At 37.9% G+C, this 20513-nt stretch overlaps 1 protein-coding gene across 1 annotated transcript in view; it reads right to left on the bottom strand.

Moving 5' to 3' along the window:
• Positions 1–20513, bottom strand: part of Dytn (dystrotelin) — a 61370-nt gene that overhangs the window by 8356 nt on the left and 32501 nt on the right. The window contains exons 10-11 of the mRNA XM_004653549.2: positions 8606–8630; positions 995–1154 (exon numbers count right to left, since the gene is read on the bottom strand). Of these exons, the coding sequence (XP_004653606.2) occupies positions 995–1154; positions 8606–8630 (185 nt within the window). The remainder of the gene's footprint in view (positions 1–994; positions 1155–8605; positions 8631–20513) is intronic.

Raw genomic sequence — 20513 nt, 5'->3', positions numbered from 1 at the left:
ATGGTCAAAATAAGTCGCATATTCGACCATTCCATTTAAAGAACATATGAGAGCACATGAATTTTAATAAACCCAAGCATGAAATAGATGTGTGTTTAGATTCCACAGTGCAACTATTCTTTAAGAAGTTATTGCTTATTATGTTTACATAGGATCAGACAAAAGTATTCTCAATTATGAATATTCCATTTTTAAACTAGAACTTTTTGTGATATGCAGGGTCCTGCACATACTTTAACCAATCCTCTTGCTAAAAGTTATGAAAATTCAGCTATCTTTCATTAACCCACATGTAAAAGTTTTCCCCCCAAATATATGTATCAGCAGCATTCTTCTAGGCTTTTGAAGCAGTTATTGCTTGAAACTGTATGAATAATGAGTTTATCATTTTATGTTTAAATTAGTTAGTGAGGGCTGGAGAGATGGCTTAGCGGTTAAGCGCTTGCCTGTGAAGCCTAAGGACCCCAGTTCCAGGCTCGGTTCCCCAGGTCCCACGTGAGCCAGATGCACAAGGGGGCGCATGCGTCTGGAGTTTGTTTGCAGAGGCTGGAAGCCCTGGCGTGCCCATTCTCTCTCTCTCCCTCTATCTGTCTTTCTCTCTGTCTGTCGCTCTCAAATAAATAAACAAATAAAAATTAAAAAAAAAAATAGTTAGTGAATCCATTTTTAAACTGCTTCTCATTTTGAATACTGATAGTGGTAAACAGCAACAGATGTACTCCACAGAGACAAATTCTCCTTGTGGGATCTCAAAAAATTTCAAGAATTTATAAGAGATCCTGAAGCCAAAAGATACATGCTACAAAGGCCTGCTCTTAAATGGAGCCAATCCTGTTGTCCAAAGGGGCTGAGGAGGATGAGGTGGCAGAAGTTTAGAAGCTTAGAAAGTAGGGAGAAGGTAAGGGAAGAGGTTGGCCCAAGTAATGGGTGATGAGGGAACTTTAGGTTAGACTTTCATAAAGACCACATGGCTAGTATCTCCCACATTTTGTACCTGAAGATCCTGTCCCATTTGCTGTAGCGTGTGCCGTAGACTATCCTGGTTGGTTGTGAGTTCTTGAATCTCTGTTTCAAATCTGCAACTTTTTTCTTCCTGGGAGGTATACATAGCTCGTAACTTGGCTTTGCATTGCTTTAACTGTTTTTGAAGGAGCCTGAAGAAAGAAGAGTTGAGGGGCTAGGAATGACAAGAATGACACTACCTACACCCTGGAAAGGACTTCCTGTGGTGAATCCTGTGCCTTGACTGGCATTTGCCATGGGTTAGCACTGCTGAATACTGTTTCATCATATCTGTGTCCATGATGTATTCATTCCCACTAAAAATTTCACTGGCTTTCGATATATTTCAGAAAACTTCCCAGCAGTGTTTTGGTTTCTTTTGACATCATACTTTTACCAGCCGATTCCATTTACATGTTGATTTTATTTATAATAAATACAGTCCATTCAGGAAAATAGTACTCTTAGCATGGAGACTGAGCAACAAATCTTGAGTATTTTTTTGGTTTCTTTTCCCATCCAGTTGTTCATTGGCTCAAGAATCCAGCAGTCAAAGTAATTTCAAACCATCAGGCGCATCATGTCCTTTTCTGCTTGGCCCCTTCCTCCCCCAGGGGCTGTTGCTCCTCATGTAAGGTAAGCTATAGTCCTTGTAAAAGGGAATGAGGTCAACAAGATGGACAACCCCACTTCCGCTGACCTTGCCTGCATTCCCCTCATCATTCACAGCCCTCAGCCATGCGGAGCTCTTGACTATGCTTTGATTACACCAAGCATCTTCTTGTCTCAGTCTGCTCTTTATACTCTCCCTGCTAGGACATCCTTCCCTCAGATTCTTGCTTGATTCATTTCCTCACTTTCTTCAGTCTTTTAACACATTACACTTTCAAGGAGGCCTTCCTTAACCACCCAAAGAGAAATTGTAGATGAGAGCCCTTGCCTTCTCACTGGTACTACCCAACCCCTTGCCTCCTTTATTCTTCTGCATGGGTTTCCATTATGTCAAATTGTTAGAGAGTAGCACTTAGAGCTTGGTGAAATCTCAGGTTTTGAACTAGTTTCTATCCTTCAAACTTCTGGACATGCATGGTCTATGACATGCCACATGTGTTACTTGTTTTACTTAAGAGTTACCCACAACCCCATGGGGAATACCAGCAATCCCACTGAGGAGGGCCCTAAGTAGAATGGGGTCAGCGAAGAGCGAAAGGTTGGTACCAACACATGATGTGTCCATACGAAGTATATACTTATTTTTTTTAAAGAGCTACCCAGCTATCCAATTTCCCATTGTCTTGTGATTCTGTAAACCTTTTTTTTTTCTATTTTGCTTATTACCAGGTCCCTATGGCATGGCCTAAAATAGCCCTTGTCACACCATAAGTCTACATTTAAAACAGTCAGCCCAGTAGTTTTACATAATTAGCAATAAAGAAACATTCTCAGGAGGCCTACAGCAGGCCTTTTAGTACCTAACATGTGCTTGTTTAGTCCATCAATGACAATCCCTCTTCCACATCCACAACACCTATCCCTAATTCCTCTCTGGCCCATCCACCATGCTTGAGACATTTGGAAGGCACATGTCCCCATCTACCCATAATACAGGAGAAAGTAAACAGAAGCCTATTGTAAATGCAGCTTCTTCCTGCTCAAATATTTTTAAAGGAAACATTCTCATAAAGTGTTTCTAGTAAACACCATGCATGTGACATGACTACTTCCAGTAGTTAGAAGCCTGCTCCTTTCCAGGCAAATGTCTACTAACAGGCAGTTCAGATTACCCAGGAAATAATTCCTCTCAAAAGGCCTGAAACTTTCCCAACTTTTGTCTTTGTCTGTATTTCTAGTCTCTGTGGCTAAGCAATTCGAATTTCCTAAACAAGTCTTCAGAAGGAGCACAAATGCACTAAAGAAAGAAAATCACACAGTCATGAAACATGACTTCCCTTGAGTCCCTAGCATGGTGATGAGGAAAAGTTAGATCACAGACCACTAAATGATGCTCTTTCAACATGCAGTAAGTGACTGTTGCTTTTTAAATAATTAATGATATAAGGGCTGGTGTTACTGTCTTTATAGTTAACTGTGTGTCTCAGGTTGCTTTCACCATATTTCTTGTGAACCTGGGCCTACAACTTGCATTTGGGTCTTTATTAATTGTATCACTGTTCTAGGCACTAAACTGCTTACTACTGATGTGTTTTAGCATCGTGTCACACACATACTTGAGGGGGGATGCTATCTACAATATTATGCAAATCACAGGTGAAAATGAAGGCTCAGACAGGAGCAAAATGGAACAGTCATCACATATTCCATGTATGGCTCCACCTCACACTTGGGAATATTTTGTAGAGATACGGTATATGTGGCAGATATGAACTATATGAAAGGGAATAACCTTGTAAAAGAATTAGCTTTAAATAATTGTCTTAAGAACTAAGTTTTGGGGCTGGAGAGATGGCTTAGCAGTTAAGACGCTTGCCTGTGAAGCCTAAGGACCCAGGTTCCCTTCTCCAGGTCCCACATAAGCCAGATGCACAAGGTGGCACATGTGTCTGGAGTTCATTTGCAGTGACTAGAGGCCCTGGTGGGCACATTCTTTCTTTCTCTCTCTCTCTCTGTCTCATTATCTCTCTCTATCTTTCTTCCCCTCTCTCTGTCTCTAATAAATAGATTTTAAAAATCTTTAAAAAAAAGAACTAAGTTTTCAAGAACAAAGTTTTAAATTTTCCTTTTGATTTCTATATTTTGTTTCAAAATGGCCTTTCTATGGTTTCATTTCTAATTTTTTTTTATTCCATGAAAAACTTTATAGTTACTTTTAACACTTAAGATAATTTGACACTTCCAATTTAGTATGCTCCTTTTCAATGAATTATCACAGAACTTTAAAAAATTATCTTTTCTATGTTTATGTCATGAATTATATGTCATTGCATGTGCACATGAAAAGTCAGTAATGTATTGAACAACCACTAGATACTAACTGTTGAGCTCTTGTGCCTGGAAACAAAGGTCCTTTCTGAGGGAAAACTAAGGAGCCCCAAACTCTGTGCTAAAGGAATGACAACAGGCAACACAAAATGAAAGAATGCTTTGTTCCTGAGGTGAAGGAAGATGGTGGGCAATTTCCAACTAACCTAATAAACCTGGGAGAAAATCAGATGCTGCTGGAGAAAGTGTACCAAGTTATTTAGAAATAGGAACAACAGGCTAGAGAGATGACTCAGCAGCTAAGGTGCTTGCCTACAAAACCCAAGTTTGATTCCATAGTACCCACGTAAAGCTAGACGCACAGTGGCCCGTGTATCTGGAGTTCATTTGCAGTAGCTGGAGGCTCTGGCATACCGATTTCTCTTTTTCTCTCTCTCTACTTGCAAATGAAGAACAACTTTAAAAAATAAATAGACAGAACACATACAAGATATACACAAGCACAAGAATCCACACTTCGCTTAAAGTGCTTAACCATCCTTCATATACTGAATTCAGGTGACCAAAACTGAAAACTTTCTGTAACTAGCCAGATAAAGTTTACTGCACTAAACTACTCATGCAGCATTATGTTGATCTTTTGCCTCACACAGAAATCAGAGGACATTTTTTGGCCTAAAGAATTTCTTCCAAGTTAAGAAAAGAATCAGTTAAACCTATGCATAAAATGTTGTTAGAAATGCCAAAGGCAAGGCTGCTGTTTGTCCCCACTGTCTGTTTGTGCATTCACGCATGGTTCCCACCTTCTTTCCCTGTGGAGAGCATTGATGGATTCGCGAGTCCTCGACAGTTCCTTTTTAATGTTGACTATGGTCTAGAAAAATCAAGAAATTGGGAAGATGAATTTTTAGTTTGAACTTAACTCATCATGAGAATATGGCAATGCTTTTCATGAAAATCGTCCATTTCACAGACTAGCTGCTGTTTGGTGAGTGTCCACAAACAATGATTATATGGGAAAAGCATACACAAGGAGAGGACCTGCCTCCCCCCTTAGAGCAGTGTTCCATGGGAAGAGGGAACTGTAGAAAGAAGACATTGAGTTGGGTGTTTATTTTAGGGGAGGTATGTTCATTCTGTGACCCCTTTGGGTGTCCTATGCCTATCTGCTTCTTCACTTAAATCCTCAAGCACAGCCTTTGAATCAGCCAGCATTATATTATTAAAGTGAAAAATTTGCAATTTTTTTATATCCACATTATCATGAGGTAAAATTTTTTTGTTGCTGTTTGTAATTGAGAAGCACTTATCAATTACAAAAACACAAAACATTCATATAGTAGAGGCTTTAGTTGATTGTATTACTTTTTATTACATGATATAGGACTATTTTTAATTGGTCATTATGAACAGCAGCAATGTCATGAATAAAACTGTACATGCTTCCTTGTACATGTGTACAAGGTTCGTGGGTTTTCAGCTTCCCTTTGCCCTTTTGAATAAATACACACCTGCACATACATGTGTGTGTATACATATACACGTACACACCCTAAAAATTCAGAGGAAAAGGTCTGTGAATACATACACACCTATTACCTCTGGGATCCCAAGGATAGACATAAGTTAGGAACCATGACTGCAAAGAACTTTTGTATAAACTTAAAACTTTTGATTCATGTCTTATTTGTATAATTACATTATTCTTCTCATTAAAACCGATATAGGACATAGAAACTAAAAATAAGATTGAGGGGCTGGAGAGAAGGCTCAGCACTAAGGTGTCTGCAAACCCTAACAACCTGAATTCTGTTCCCCAGTACCCACACAGAGATAGACATACAAAGTGGCATATGTATCTGGAGTTCATCTGCAATGGCTAGAGGCCTTGGTGCACACACACACACTCTCTCTCTCTCCCTCTCTGTCTTTCTGTTTCTCTTCTCTCTGTGCTTGTAAAACAAATAAAAACAAGAACCCAGAGTTGAGTAAAAGGGAAGCAGAAACAAGAGCATATTTCCAATGTCCTTCAGAACAATCAGTGTTAAGGTGACAACAAGCCTGTGCTGCACCAGCATCGCCTTCCTCTTCACGGGAAGCAGGAGGTAGAGGAGCTCCATTCTTGTCCATGCAGGCATGTCCAGCTTCCACCGAGGGCTCCACTAAGAGTAGCTGGATGCTGAGAGTGTCTGAGTGGCTTGGCGTCCATGAGCTGATTAAAACTGTACAGGGCGCAACAAAGCTGGCTGGCTGCACACACTCATCGCTGACAGGCACTAGACTTGTTCTCCACTCACAGTTCTACCTACTACAGTCCTGTATGGGGACTGATTTCTCTCCGATGTAGAAAGTAGAAAGGATCATCCTTTGAAGACCTTCCTTAAGGTTACACTATGGGAAGTATAATCATTTCAAACTTGTAGAAGAATAATTATTTACTTAATTATGAGGGAGGGGGTACACATGTGTGTGGGGGTGTGCATGTGGAGGTCTGAGATCAACATGAGTTCCTTATCAATCACTCTCTGCCTTATTTTCAAAGACAATGTCACACACTGAACCTGCAACTTCCTGGTTCAGATGAGCTGGCCAGCAAGTTTCAGGAATCCTCCTGCCTTTGCCTCCCCAGTGCTGGGACAATAGGTGTGAGCTGCTTTTGTATGGATGCTGGGGATTCACACCCAGGTCCTCATGCATACATTGCAAGTATTTTACCAATAGAGCCATCTCTACAGCACCAGAATAATTATAACACCTTAAAAATAAGAGTAAAGAGAGAGGAAATGAGCAAGTGATAGTAGATAGCACAAAGCTGCATTTAAGTAAGATAAATACATCCTGCATATCTACCATAGAGTGCCATATAGTCAAAGAGTAGGTTTTGTGTCAAATATTCTTACTGACACACTGAGAGCTACAATAATCATGATGACAACAATACTAATGGGGCTGAGGGAAAATTTGGGGAGGTAATGGATATGTCTGTGGCCAGAGTAGCAGTTACCTTGACATTGCTAGGACAAAATATCTTACCAAAAGCAGCTTATGGGAGGAAAGGATTTATTTCAGGGTTATACTTTCAAGGGGAGAGAGAGCTTAAACATAGCAGAGAAAAGCAGCTGGCTGACTTCATCCTACAACTACAATGGGGGGCCTGGGGGTGGCGGTGGGAAAGAACAGCTGGCTCTGAACACTCAGAGGGCTAGACTCAAGATGCACTGCCAGAGACACACCGCCTCCGGCAGGGCTCCACCTGCTATGGACCATGCAGGAACCTTTAGCACAAAGGAGGGTTTGGGGATATTTACATTCAAGCCACCACAGCCAGGACGTGGGTGATGGTTTCTTGGGAATCTACCTGCCCTCACACTCACCATGTTGTATCCACTAAATATGTGCACTTTTTACATGTCAATCTTATCCCAATGAAGTGACTTTAAAAGAAAAATAAAACTTGTTTTGTAATAAGTGAATAAGTATCATAAAGCTAGAACATCAAGTAATGTTCTCATGTAAAAATAAAATGAAAAGCAATTGATCTAAGTAGAAACTAGTAAAACATATCCTAAAATGGTGATGAGTTTAGTGTATATTAAAGAAGTCATAAGACGGACATTAAGAAGATTTATTTAAGCACAAAAAAACAGAAGGAAGAAATTATTATGTCTTGTCATGAATCAAAATTCAATCCAGATAGATTTTTAAATTAAATGTCAAATTAAATATGTCAACACAAAATACAGTTAAAGGATCATTTGATTTCCTCACTGAGAATTTCTTCTAAGCATAATACCAAGATATTACAAAGGGAAAGATTGACAGTGCTTCTCTAAGAACTGAAAAAATTCAAACAGAAGGTCAAAAATGAATATGAGTAAAGCAACTAGGAAGAAAGTTTGCTTTAGTGCAAATTAAAATATGAAAAATTGAATGTGATAAATAAAACTAATGCAACAGAAAAAGGAGCAGAAAGCACAAAAAAGAAAGAAGAAAAGAAAAAATAAAGATACAAAATATAATTGCCTTATAAACATTTTGGGGAAAAGTTAATGTTTAATTTCATTCTCAACAAGATAAATATAAAGTAAGTGAATTTATGTTTCATTTTCTCATAAAATCAACAGAATGAAATCCTGATGATAGTCGATCATAGAGATGTTAGCAAGGATCAAGTGGCCCTGGGATTTCCCTTGCTGGGAATAAGGGTTGATATTCTTGTCCAAGGAACAATTTGCACTATGCATAAAGAGCCTTTAAAATGTTCCCAATGATCTCTGGTGATCCTGCTTTAAAAATGTGTTCAAAAGAAATCATTGTGGAACTGTATACAAGGAATACTTTTAAGAACTCAGGCTCACAAGCCAAACGTTGTTGACCATAGTTAGGATGCTAAATATCTTAGAAGATATGGTTAAAAATGACGTTGTAATTTTTTATGCCTAAACCATGTAACTGAAAGCACTGTGAGATACACAAGGAATCATCACTAAGATGCACTTTTCCAGGAAGATATCATGTATGTCTACATTTATAAAACAATCGGGATAGATTCTTTATAGGAAAGCTGTGTTTAACAAGAAGCGATCGAAGAGCTGGGGATATAGCTTAGTTGGTAGTGTCTATCTGGCATGCATGAAGCCGTAGGGTGGATTCCCAGCATTGCATAAACTGGGCATGGTGGTGCATGCCTGCAATCCCAGCACTTAGGAGATGAAGGCGGGAGGATTAGGAGTTCAAGGTCATCCTTGGCTACTTGTCTAGTTCAAGGCCAGCGTGGGTAACACAAGACCCTGTTTCATAACATCATCATTAGCAAAAAGATAGAAGGAGCAATACTTCAGTCAGTAAAACACTTGCCTTACAGGCATGAGGACATGAATTTGATCCCCAGTACTCATGAAAGATGCCAAGCATGTCAGTACATACCTGTAATCCAAGAGCCAAGGAGGCAAAGACAGGAGGATTCAGGGAGGCAGAGATAGGAGGATCCAGTGACTTCCTGGCCATCTAGTCTATCCTAATTGGTGAGCCCCAGGACAATAAGAGATCCTGTCTCAAAGGAGTGGATAGCATTCTGGAAGATACTTCCCAACGTTGTCCTCTGATCTACAAATGCACATGTATCTGTACACATATGTGCCCAGACGCATACAAACACACAGATGCACATTAACCAACAACAACAACAATACACACACACACACACACACACACACACACACACACACACACACAGCAGCAGCAGCAGCAGCAGCAATTGAAATGGAGAATAGTCCATTGTTAGTAATACAGAGAAATAGTCCCTTTGGAATATGATGGACATAAAATTCTATGATAAAAGTGGTTAGCATGCATGAGACCTCGATTTAATCCTCAGCACCAGAAAGAAAAAACACACCTGGGTTTAAATTCTCAGACACTTCAGTAGCATGGGATGTGAAAACAAATGCTTCAACCATCTGGATATCAGTTGCTGAATTCTCATGTAATGGGAATAAAGATGGAGTGTGTGTGTGTGTGTGTGTGTGTGTGTGTGTTCATCATGCAAATGATATGGTTTCCTCCAACACACAAGCTCCATCCTCACAGCTATGAAATTATGGCCTCATAATAGGAAGACTTTTGAAATACAAAAATTAAAAAGTACAAATATGGTCCTTACATTCTCTATACACTACCAAAGACGACAGTACCATGAGAAAAATACCAATATATAGGTAGTGAGACAGATGGTACTAAGTGCAGGAGAGGAAACCTTTAACTTCTTTTATCCTGGGCTGGGTATGATGAGCATATATGATTTTTTTTATTTATTAATTTATGAGACAGACAGAGAGAGAATGGGCATGCCAGGGCCTCTAGCTACTCCAAATGAACTCCAGATGTATATACCACCATATGCATCTGGCTTATGTTGGTTCTGGGGAATAGAACCTGGATCCTTAGACTTCACAGGCAAATGTCTTAACTGCTAAGCCATTTCTCCAACCCTGTATATATGATGTTAATACATGAATACATTATAATGTGATCATACACCCTTCTACTGCTTTTTTGTTCCTCCTCCCCTGTCCCTATTTCACAGGACCCTCCCCTCTTTCCAAGTAGTACTAAAATACAGAACCAAGTAGGCATCTTTCTTTTGATATTTGCTCCCACTTACACTAGTAGAATCAGGTGGTAGGCTAAGAAATAAGTGATGAAATAATTTTCAATTTCCTGGAGGTTTCAATTACTTAGAATTTTCATAACTGGGTAGTTCCTTTGACTTGGTGTTATATGTCACCTAACATGGAAAAGAGGAATCTAGAAGGAAGTGTCTTACATGTTATAGTTTTGTTTGCCCATTCTGTTGCTCATCTATTTGATGACCAGTTGATCATAAAAAGAAATGGCTAGAAGGTGGTCCAGATAGAAACACTATACAGAGTGTCTCCCTTTATGGGCAGGATTTTCATCCTGTAGTTTCAGTTACCAGCAACCAATCATGTTCTTTAAATGCTACATGAAAATTACAGAAATAAACAATTAATAAACCTTAAAAAGAATAATAAATGAAGATTTAAATAGTAAAATTTAAATCACAGTAAAAATGGAAATAACTAAATATCCAACAAAGAAGAGTTTAATGAATAATGTTCTATTCATTTAAATAATAATGCAGATTGTTTTTGGAGAATTATGAAAGGGGAAATTGCTCATAGTATAACTTACACTGACCTATAGCTACACAGTCAATACATTTTAAAGTATGGTCTAAACTAATTTACAGATGTGTATAAGAAAGGAAGCATATCAAATGTTAGTGGTGGATCTATATATGGGTTGCTCATATTTTTAATTCGTTCTTTTTTTCCCTTCCTGTAGAGTTATTAGCAGTTAATGGGTTCTGGGGGAGAGGGAGATATGGTGACATTTTCTTCAGTGTGGCCCATGCTCTAGTAAAGGACCCTTACTCATGCAAGCAACCCTGATTAAACTCAGTGAGCTACAAAATGTAAATAAAAATAAGAGTTATCAAAGGAGAAGCAGGAAAATTTGGGAAGAAGAAAGGGTTCAAGAGATCAATATGATGGGGACAAGAGAAGGCAATGCGGGGTGAATTTGATTGAAATTCGTTACTAACATTTATGAAATTGACAAAAGAAAGAAAATAAAAAAATTAAAGTTCCTATGGTTTTCATTATCACCTTATCTCAGCACATGACTGCAAAATGGTCTGGATTGGTGTATCGGTGATGATGAGCTCTCCCTCCCCCCCGCAGACTCACCTGGTGATGTGGGTGGCTATCATTCACTTGTGGAGCATGGTATATTCTCTGACACACAGGTCTGGAGGACTCTGTCCTTGCTGCTTCAACTGGTCCAGTTGGCCTCACATACACTGGTACTTTAGGACTATTACACTGAATAGAGAGCCTGCTTAAAAATCAAGTTTTATAAGCTGTTGAGGCAAGTTTTGATGATAACAAATGACACTGAGAAAAGCCATGTTTGCAAATGTTAAATCAGATGCTAAAGTCAATACCTCTTTACCAAACTGTAATGAAGTAGCTCAACTTTTCTCCTGTGCTCTTCTCCAGACAGAGTATTTAGTTGATACTCAATTAGCCAATAACATGAATGAAAATTACATTCTTTCCACTCCATGCTAACCTTGACAGGCATGGGTAATGGCAAAAGTCATATAAGAGGTACAGATCAGAGACCAGGAATTCTAAGTACCATTGTGTGCCTGTTATGCCTGACCTGAAAGAACATAGACCAGTTTAGGGTCCGGCATATTTGAGTGCACAGATTCCATTTAGTTTTAATCAAAAATTATCTTAAAAGCATCATACCATCTTCAGTTATTGTGGTTATAAAAGAAAACAACAACAAAAGAGCAGAGCAATCCATGCTTACAGAGAATTCACAACTAAAAACACATATCCAGTTGTTTTTGACATACTGTGGTCATTTCCTCGAGACACAACAAGAGGCTGGGAAAGGCACGATGATTCTGTGGCTAGCCTAATCTCTCATTGAGGTAGGCATGTTGGGTTGGAAAATGAAAGCAACGCATACTCTGATCAATGCATTCAAACGATGTGAGAAAATTCTAACACCTTGGGATTATTCCACTGCCTTAGCTTTGACTACAACAACCAATACCATAAACTACCAGCATTCATTTGCTTACAGCTATAGAGGCTGGAAGTCAGACATCAGGGTGCCAAAATAGTAATACACGCCCTGTTTTGGGAATTCACCCCCGACATACACACACACACACACACACACACACACACACACACACACACACACATTTCACACACATTACTGTGCTACTTGTTTTTTTCTCATTGTGTAAGATGCAGATCACCTTCTAACATGATAGCTAAAACTTTCAGGCAGATTCATGGTATTCTTTTTTTCTAATTCTGTATCTATAATACACATCGCTACTATGGCAAACATTCCCCTCTACTGCAGTGGTGTTCCCATCCTGGCAGCGAATCACCAGCCAAATCTTGTGTTTATTTTACTGTTTATTTACTGCTTTCTTTACTACTGATAGTGGACCTGCAAATCAATCCTATACATTGCATCTCATCTCTTTCTGGATGTTTCCAACAATCACCCCATCTTATCACATCAACAATTTCTCTTCCTAATTAGTTACTGCTTTCCATAGTTAGACGTGCTATTTTCCCTGTCATATAATCTTAGTCACCCTACTGCCTGTAATTTTTATTCTCTACAATAGAAAGTACTGAAATTTTCTGGCACAGTATCTTTAATTCCACAGCTCCCGTGCTCTCTTAAATTGTCTCCAGTCTGACTTTCGCTTACAACCACTGTCTGTCAATATTCTCTTCCCCTTCATCAGTGCTGTTTTCATGCTAGCGGTGCGGTAGTACTTGATGCTGTGCCCTGACCTTTCCTCCTCCTTGAACATTTTCTTCACCTGTTTTCCAAGAGTGCTCAGCTTTTAGTTTTCCTCCCTTCTCACGGTCACTTTTATTTATTTATTTATTTATTGGTTTTTGGGTTTTGGGTTTTCGAGGTAGGGTCTTGTTCTAGCCCAGGCTGACCTGGAATTCACTATGTAGTCTCAGGTGGTCTCAAACTCACTACGTTCTTCCTACCTCTGTCTCCTGAGTGCTAGGATCAAAAGTGTGCGCCACCACACCTGGCCTCATTCTTTCTTAGTCTCTCTTGTCCATTCTTCTATTTCTCAGCTTTGAAAAAAACATATATACACACACACACACACACACACAAACATATATATATATATATATATATATATATATATATTTTTTTTTTTTTTTTTGGTTTTTCACGGTAGGGTCTCACTCTAGCCCAGGCTGAGGGTGGCCTCAAACACATGGTGATCCTTCTACCTCTGCCTCTTGAGTGCTGGGATTAAAGGCTTGTACCACCATGCCTAGCTCCTGTTTAATATTTATATAATATAATAAATAATAATATTTTATTAAGCAAGTTAGTACTTTTTTTGAGAAGTCCATAGCCAGATGCACACAATTCCATCAAATTTCAAGAGTATCTATTTTCTACTCACCTCACCAACAAACAGCACTGTCATTCAGTCCTTGCATTATAATCATAGAGTGATAGTATCTTTTTAAGTTTAGAAAGATCTGGTTAGATTATACATAGAACTTCAGAGAAGGAAGTCTAAGCTCTTGCCCAAAGAGGTATCAGGGGTTCCAGAAAATGAAAAAGCCTGAGAATATCTTATTTATTCCTCCTTATTATTCCTTATTATTGAATTTATACTTTTCCAACCAGTAGTGAGGTTAAACATCATTTTGTACATTTAAGGACCATTTGGACTTCTCATCTGGATTTTCTACTTACACATTTGGTGTATTTTCCTCTGTTCCTTTGTCATCTTATTTATTATCTTCCATTTTATCAGCTTTTGGGGAACCTTTGAATAATCTAATTTGCCTTATTACTGGAAATACTTTTTTTTTTTCTGGTTCTCAAGCACATCTTTGATTTTGTTTGTACTGCCCCTCATCATAGAAAAATGTTTAAATTTGGTACTACCCCTCACCAAGGGAAAATATCTAAATTTGTATGCTGTCCCACCCACCTGCCTGTCCATTTCTTGTGTATTTTTGTGGAGTCTCAGCTTTCTTATTTTTGTAAGATTAATTTTTTTCATATTTGAATTTCATTTAATTTTGAATTGACTTTGACATAGCAGCAAAATAATGTTTTTTTCTTTTAAACATTATAAACTATCAGGAGGACTTCAGAATTATGTGTTCATTTCCATTGAATTAAACAGAACTTTTATTATATATTAGATTTTTCATATGTACTTGAATCAGTTATGAATTTTATATTATCATTCTTAAATCTGCATAGATATTTCTGTTTTATACTATATTAATTGGTAATAGTAGTTCTACATAAAGTTTAATGATCTGTTGAAGAACAACCATTCTTATTTTTCAATTTTATAAGTTTGGCTCTTCTTGTATATTTATTCCAACATATCTTCAATATTGTTTCATTTGATTTTAAAAGCACTGTAACTTTATTAGGCAATGACTGTGAGCATAATAGTAGATTTTTATTATTCACAGTAGTCATATTCTCTAAACTCACCTTGAACATTCAATTAGTAAATGCTGAGTCATTGCTCACTGGGGACACACAGGGTTTGTTTCTTATAATTTACCTCACCACAATGGAATAAAACTAGAAAGCAACAAAAAGGGAAACTATAGAGCATATACAAATTCACAGAGATTGAATGACACACTATGGTTGTTCAAATAAATCATGAAGAAATAAAAAACATATATGTTAAACTTGAGGAAAATTAAAACAAAACAAACCATAGCCTATGGAATACAATGCAAGTGGTCCTATGAGAGGTTTATAGCTACAAGTATCTACATTAAGAAAAATCATCAGAGAGCTCTCAAATAAATAACTTAGTGATACAGTATAGAGCCACGGGAAAACAAGAATAAGCCAAAGCCCCAAAATCTGTAGACATAAAGAAATAATTGAGATAAAGGAAGAAATCAATAAAATGGAAACAACAACAAAAAAAAACCAAAAACACAAAATCAATGAAACAGAGAGTTGCAAGAGTTGGTTCTTTGGAAAGATAAACAAACTTGGTAAGCTCCTAGGTCAAATTAACCAAAAGAAAGAGAAGACTAAACTTGACAAAATTAGAGAGTAAAAAGGGAGACATGACAACAGATACTTATGGTTTGAATGTCAAATGTCCCCACAAGCTCATGTGTTTGAACACTTGGACTTCAACTGGTGGCCCTGTTAGGGAGGAAGCCTTGCTAGAGAGAGCAGGTCACTGGTGGGTGGGTCTTGAAGGTTTATAGTCCAGCCTCACTTGCTATTCTTTCTCTGTATCCTTCCTAGTGATATACCAACCAGCTCTTCTTCTGGGGCTGCCTACCATCCACAATGGACTCTACCCTCTGGAACTGTATGCCAACCTAAATAAGAAATTTAAAAGACCTCCATGATGAAATCTTTAAACACAGAAGAAATTGAAGAAGACAAGAGATGATGGAAAACCTCCCATGCTCATGGAAAAATTATTGTAAAAATGGCTATCTTTCCAAAATACTATACAGACCTCATGAAAGCATCATCAAAATTCAAATGTAGGCACAAAAACTCCAAAAAGCTACCCCCCCCAAAGAATCCTGAGCATAAAAAATGGCTAGAGGTATCAGCATACCTGATTTCAAGTTATTCCACAGAACCATAGCAACAATAGCAGAATGGTATTGTTACAAAAACAGAAACATGGCTCAATGAAATAGAATAGAGGACCCATACATTAATCCAAATAGCTATGGCCATAGGACTTTTGGCAAAACAACAACAAATAAACAAAACACTGGAGAAAAGACAGCCTCTTCAAGAAATGGTGCTGGGAAAACTGGATATTTGTAGGTACAAGGATGAAATTAGTCTTTGCTTTCTCATACTGTATAAAATGTAGCTCCTGATGGATCAAAGACCTTAATGTAAGACCTGAAACTGTTAGAGGAAAAAGTAGAGAACACTTCAAGATCCTGGGACAGGCCAGGAGTTTCTGAATAAGTCCTAGTTGTTCAGGAAATAGTGCCAACAATTGACAAATGGGATATTATGAAACTAAAAAGCTTTTACACATTGAAGAAAGCAGTTAATAAGTAAAAAGACAGCTTAAAAAGTGGAGGAAATCTTTGCTAGTTATATACATGACATGGCTTTAATATATATAATATACAAAGAACTGAAAACTAAATAATAAGATCAAACAACCCAATTAATAAATTTTCTAATAAATTGAACAAACAGCTCTTAAAAGATGAAGTATAAAACCCAATAGGAATATGAGCAACATGCACTGTGTTCATACAATGAAGTTTTTAATAAAAAGGTATATGCATTGCCAGTACACATATAAAAATGTTCAACCTTACTAGTCTTCAAAAAATGCAAACTAAAACTATATCTCACTCCAGTCAAAATGGCAGTCATTAAGAAAACAAGAATAATGCTGGTGAGATATGGTCAAAAGGAAGCCCTTCTACAATGCTAGAGGGAATGTATCTAACCACTATGGAAACCCCACATACTAAAAATGGATCTACTATACTACCCAGCTCTACCATTCCTGGGTATTTCCCTGAAGGACTCTGTATTACTTACTTTCTTGTTACCAGGACAGAATACTTAACAGGAAGCAACTTAAGGAAGGAAAGGGTTTATATTGGATTATTGTTTTGAGGAAATACATCCCATCATGGTAGGGAAGGCAAAGCCAATCACACACCCACCTAGAAGAAAGGGTGAAACAGAAAATGGATTTGGGCTATAAAATCTCAAGGCTAGTTCCCAGTGACCCACTCCCTCCAGCAAGACTGTACCTCTTTCCACAACCTTTCCAAACAGTGCTTACCAGCGGAGGATCAAGTGGCTAATGCATGAGGCCTATGGGGGAATTTTACACTCAAACCACAACTAGCTTCAAATCAACATGTCACAGAGATCCTTACACATCAATGTTTATTACCACACGATTCACAATAGCTAAGTTATGGAACCAACCTAGATGCCTGACAACAGAGGAGTGAATAAAGAAAATGTGCTGCATATGTACAGTGGTATTTTTTTTTTCCAGTCATTTGTAGGAAAGTGGATGTAACTGGAGATAATCATAGCAAATTAAGTCAGTCTCAAAAAGACACATATTGAATTTTCTCCAAATTATAATTGCTAGAGTTTATATAGATATACAAAGTCTTATATGTTTATATGTATGTATGTACATTATATTTGTGTGTACACACATACATACACATATATGGTATGAAAGTAGAAGCAAATATTTTTAGGATATTTTTAGGGATTTAACAGGAGGAGGAGCAGGAAAGGGAATGGTAGCAGGATATGGGGGAAGATGCTTAGTGTACAATATATATTAACATAGAAATGTCTTGTTATAACACAGTGGCCATGGGCAATGAATATACACCAAAGATAATTCTTTCTTAAAAAGCAAGAGCATATATGATGGAGAATGGAATTTCAAAGGGGAAAGTGGTGGGGGGGGAGGGAGGGAATTACCATGGGATATTTTTTTATAATCATGGAAAATGCTAATAAAAATTAAATAATAAATAAATAAATAAATAAAAATAAAAAAGCAAGAGCAGAGGAATCTCTTTGATAATACATTTAATTTAAATATAGGTAATTCTTATTGTCACAGTAGTTATGTTTCCTAAAGTCACCTTGAACACTGAATTAGCAAGCAGTAAACTATTGCTCCTAGGGTGCACACAGGGTTAGGGGTCCTCAAGATCAGGTCATCTTTATCTAACAATCAATCTATAACCTGGTTTGATCTGTGTTTGTTTAAAGACTCTTTAGTATATTGTTGCTTCACTGACATTGAAGTCATGATCAAACACATCGCATCCCATGCTTGCATAAAGCTTATCTACCATGCACATCGTCTCACGACGGCCCTGCATAGCTTACCAGGAGTGCTGGGAAGCACTTCAGCGCCACACCGGAAGCTTTTGCAGTCATGAAGCCACCCACAAAAGGCACACGCTTGAGAAAAAGTGGCCCAGAACAGACCTCATGAAAGAAAGACATTTGCCGACAGTATGAGAGCTGAAACACTGAGGCAGAAGGTCTTTTCCCTTTGGACACATATCTGCTAACACTGCAGTGGTATTGTGAATATTAATTTGATAAGACTTTGTGAGTAGGTGAATTTGTGGGTATTGAATCCATGTATGGTGATGGTCAACTGTATCAGTTTGTGTAGAATAAACATTTTCATGTTAGTGTCATCCAAATTCTGCTATTTGGTGTGCTTTGGCTTTAATGTAGGTCTTGTTTTCTATACTCCATGAATGGAAAATTTTTTTCTTTATGTGAGTTATATTTTTATTAAACTTTCCCTCAGTAACTTTCTAAAATATAATTTACATTTATTATAAATGAGAGTCTTTAAATGGAATTTCTAGCTGGTTATCGGCAGTAGAGTGACGAGCTATCAGTTTTGTGCATGTTTATTTTATGTTCCACCATCATTCAAAACCTATTAATTCTAGTTGGTTTTGCTAGAAATTACTTGGAGTTTCTTGGGGGACACACAATAGTATTAGCTGCAGACAGAAGTAATTTCATCTGTTCTTTTTCATCATTTCAATTTTATTTTCTATTGTATTTGCAAGAATTTCTCTAAATATTTAATAATAGTGGTGATATGTGTCACCTGCCTTTAAATTATACTTTTGTAAATAAAAGTATTTTTCTTGTCAGTGTGAACAATTATATTTAAAGTAAACCCACATGAAAAGGAAGATTTGTAATATGCAGGTTGTTTGGTGAATCACTGAATAAATTCAATATTATCACTTGGAAATAATCATTATTTTCTTAGAAGGTGGTACCAATTAAGGTACAAACTAATGAATAGCAAAGGTGACCTTTCACTTATTATCACATTATGAAATATTAATATACTATATTCACTTCTCTTAGATTGTTCAGTAATCAGAATTTCTGAGTTCGAGCATATATCCAGGCTAAGATGAAAATTATATAATATTATATGGGAGGAATAAGCCTATTGTACTTGGGGTAGAGTATACCATGTCAAATGTAAATAATCTTTAGTGATGCATGGCCCTTGCAATTCCCTTTCTTAACTTTATCTCCACAAATATCTGAGACTATGAAGGAGAGGTTATCTCTCTGTGATTAAAGGAGAAAGTGAATCACAGAAGAATGAGGGGACCTCCCCAACAAACCTGACACCTCTAAAGCCCCAATGTTAGTTGAAGACAAAGTTTTTATGCTTCTGTTTCAGGCTCATCAAACAACCCCCACTCATTCCATCTCTCCTGCCTCTTTCATGCTCCATTCTAAAAGAGCTCACAATACACCTTGTATGTCTACCCACTAATCCCTCTATCATGCATCCACCTGTTACATTATTCATTCACTCATGAATTGAACAAGTGACTATTGAGCACTGATCATGTCCAGATATTTTTGCTGTTGTTTAGGACAGTGTCTTGCTCTGTTTTTCTGGCTAGCTTTAGATAAATGAGTCTGTTGCTTCATCTTCCAGGTTGCTGGGATTGCAGGTGTGTGCCACCACACCTGACTCTGACATTGTTATTTTTTAATAAAATATTTTGTTTATTGATTCATTTGCAAGCAGAGAGAGAGAGAGAGAAAGAAGGCAGGGAGAGAATGGGCAAGCCAGGGCCTTTAGCCACTGGAAATGCACTCCAGCTGCATGTGCCACTTGTGCATCTGGCTTTACGTGGGTAATAGGGAATCAAACCTATGTCATTAAGCTTGGCAGGCAAGCACCTTAACTGCTGATCCATCTTTTCAGCCCTGACATTGTTATTTATTCTGGCAATATGTCTAGAAAAGAGTTCTCCTCTCAGAGAGATTATGGTATCCTGTGTGTATGTGTGTGGGGGGGCACAGCAATGAATGAATGAATTAAATAAAATATATAAAACTTGGGCTGGAGAGATGGCTTAGCAGTTAGGCGCTTGCCTGTGAAGCCTAAAGACCAGGGTTCGAGGCTCAATTCCCCAGGACCCACGTTAGCCAGATGCACAAGGGGACGCACGCGTATGGAGTTTGTTTGCAGTGGCTGGAAGACCTGGCGCGCCCATTCTATTTCTCTCTATCTGTTTCTTTCTCTGTCTGCTGCTGTCAAACGAATAAATAAAAATAAATATATTATGTGTATATATATATATATATATATATATATATATATATATTACTCAGATAGTAAAAAGTGCTTTGAAGAAAAATAAGCAAGCAAGGATGCCTGAGAGTGCTGGCGTGAGGACAGGGCAGAAATGGCAAGTGGTGCCCAGGCAAAGGTGTAAGAATCAGATGGCAGAGGTCGTGGGTGGGTCAGGCCATAAGGGGAGGTGTTCTAGGGGTACTGATGCCCTGATGTGGAAGCTGGCCTGGCATGTTCAAGGATCAGCATGGAGAGGGGTGAGGTTGAGGTGGAATATGTC

Source organism: Jaculus jaculus, chromosome 4 (genome assembly GCF_020740685.1).
Source record: "Jaculus jaculus isolate mJacJac1 chromosome 4, mJacJac1.mat.Y.cur, whole genome shotgun sequence".
In the NCBI taxonomy this organism is placed as follows: domain Eukaryota; kingdom Metazoa; phylum Chordata; class Mammalia; order Rodentia; family Dipodidae; genus Jaculus; species Jaculus jaculus.
The sequence above is the reverse complement of the archived record's forward strand: the minus strand, read 5'-3'. Positions and strand labels throughout refer to the sequence as shown.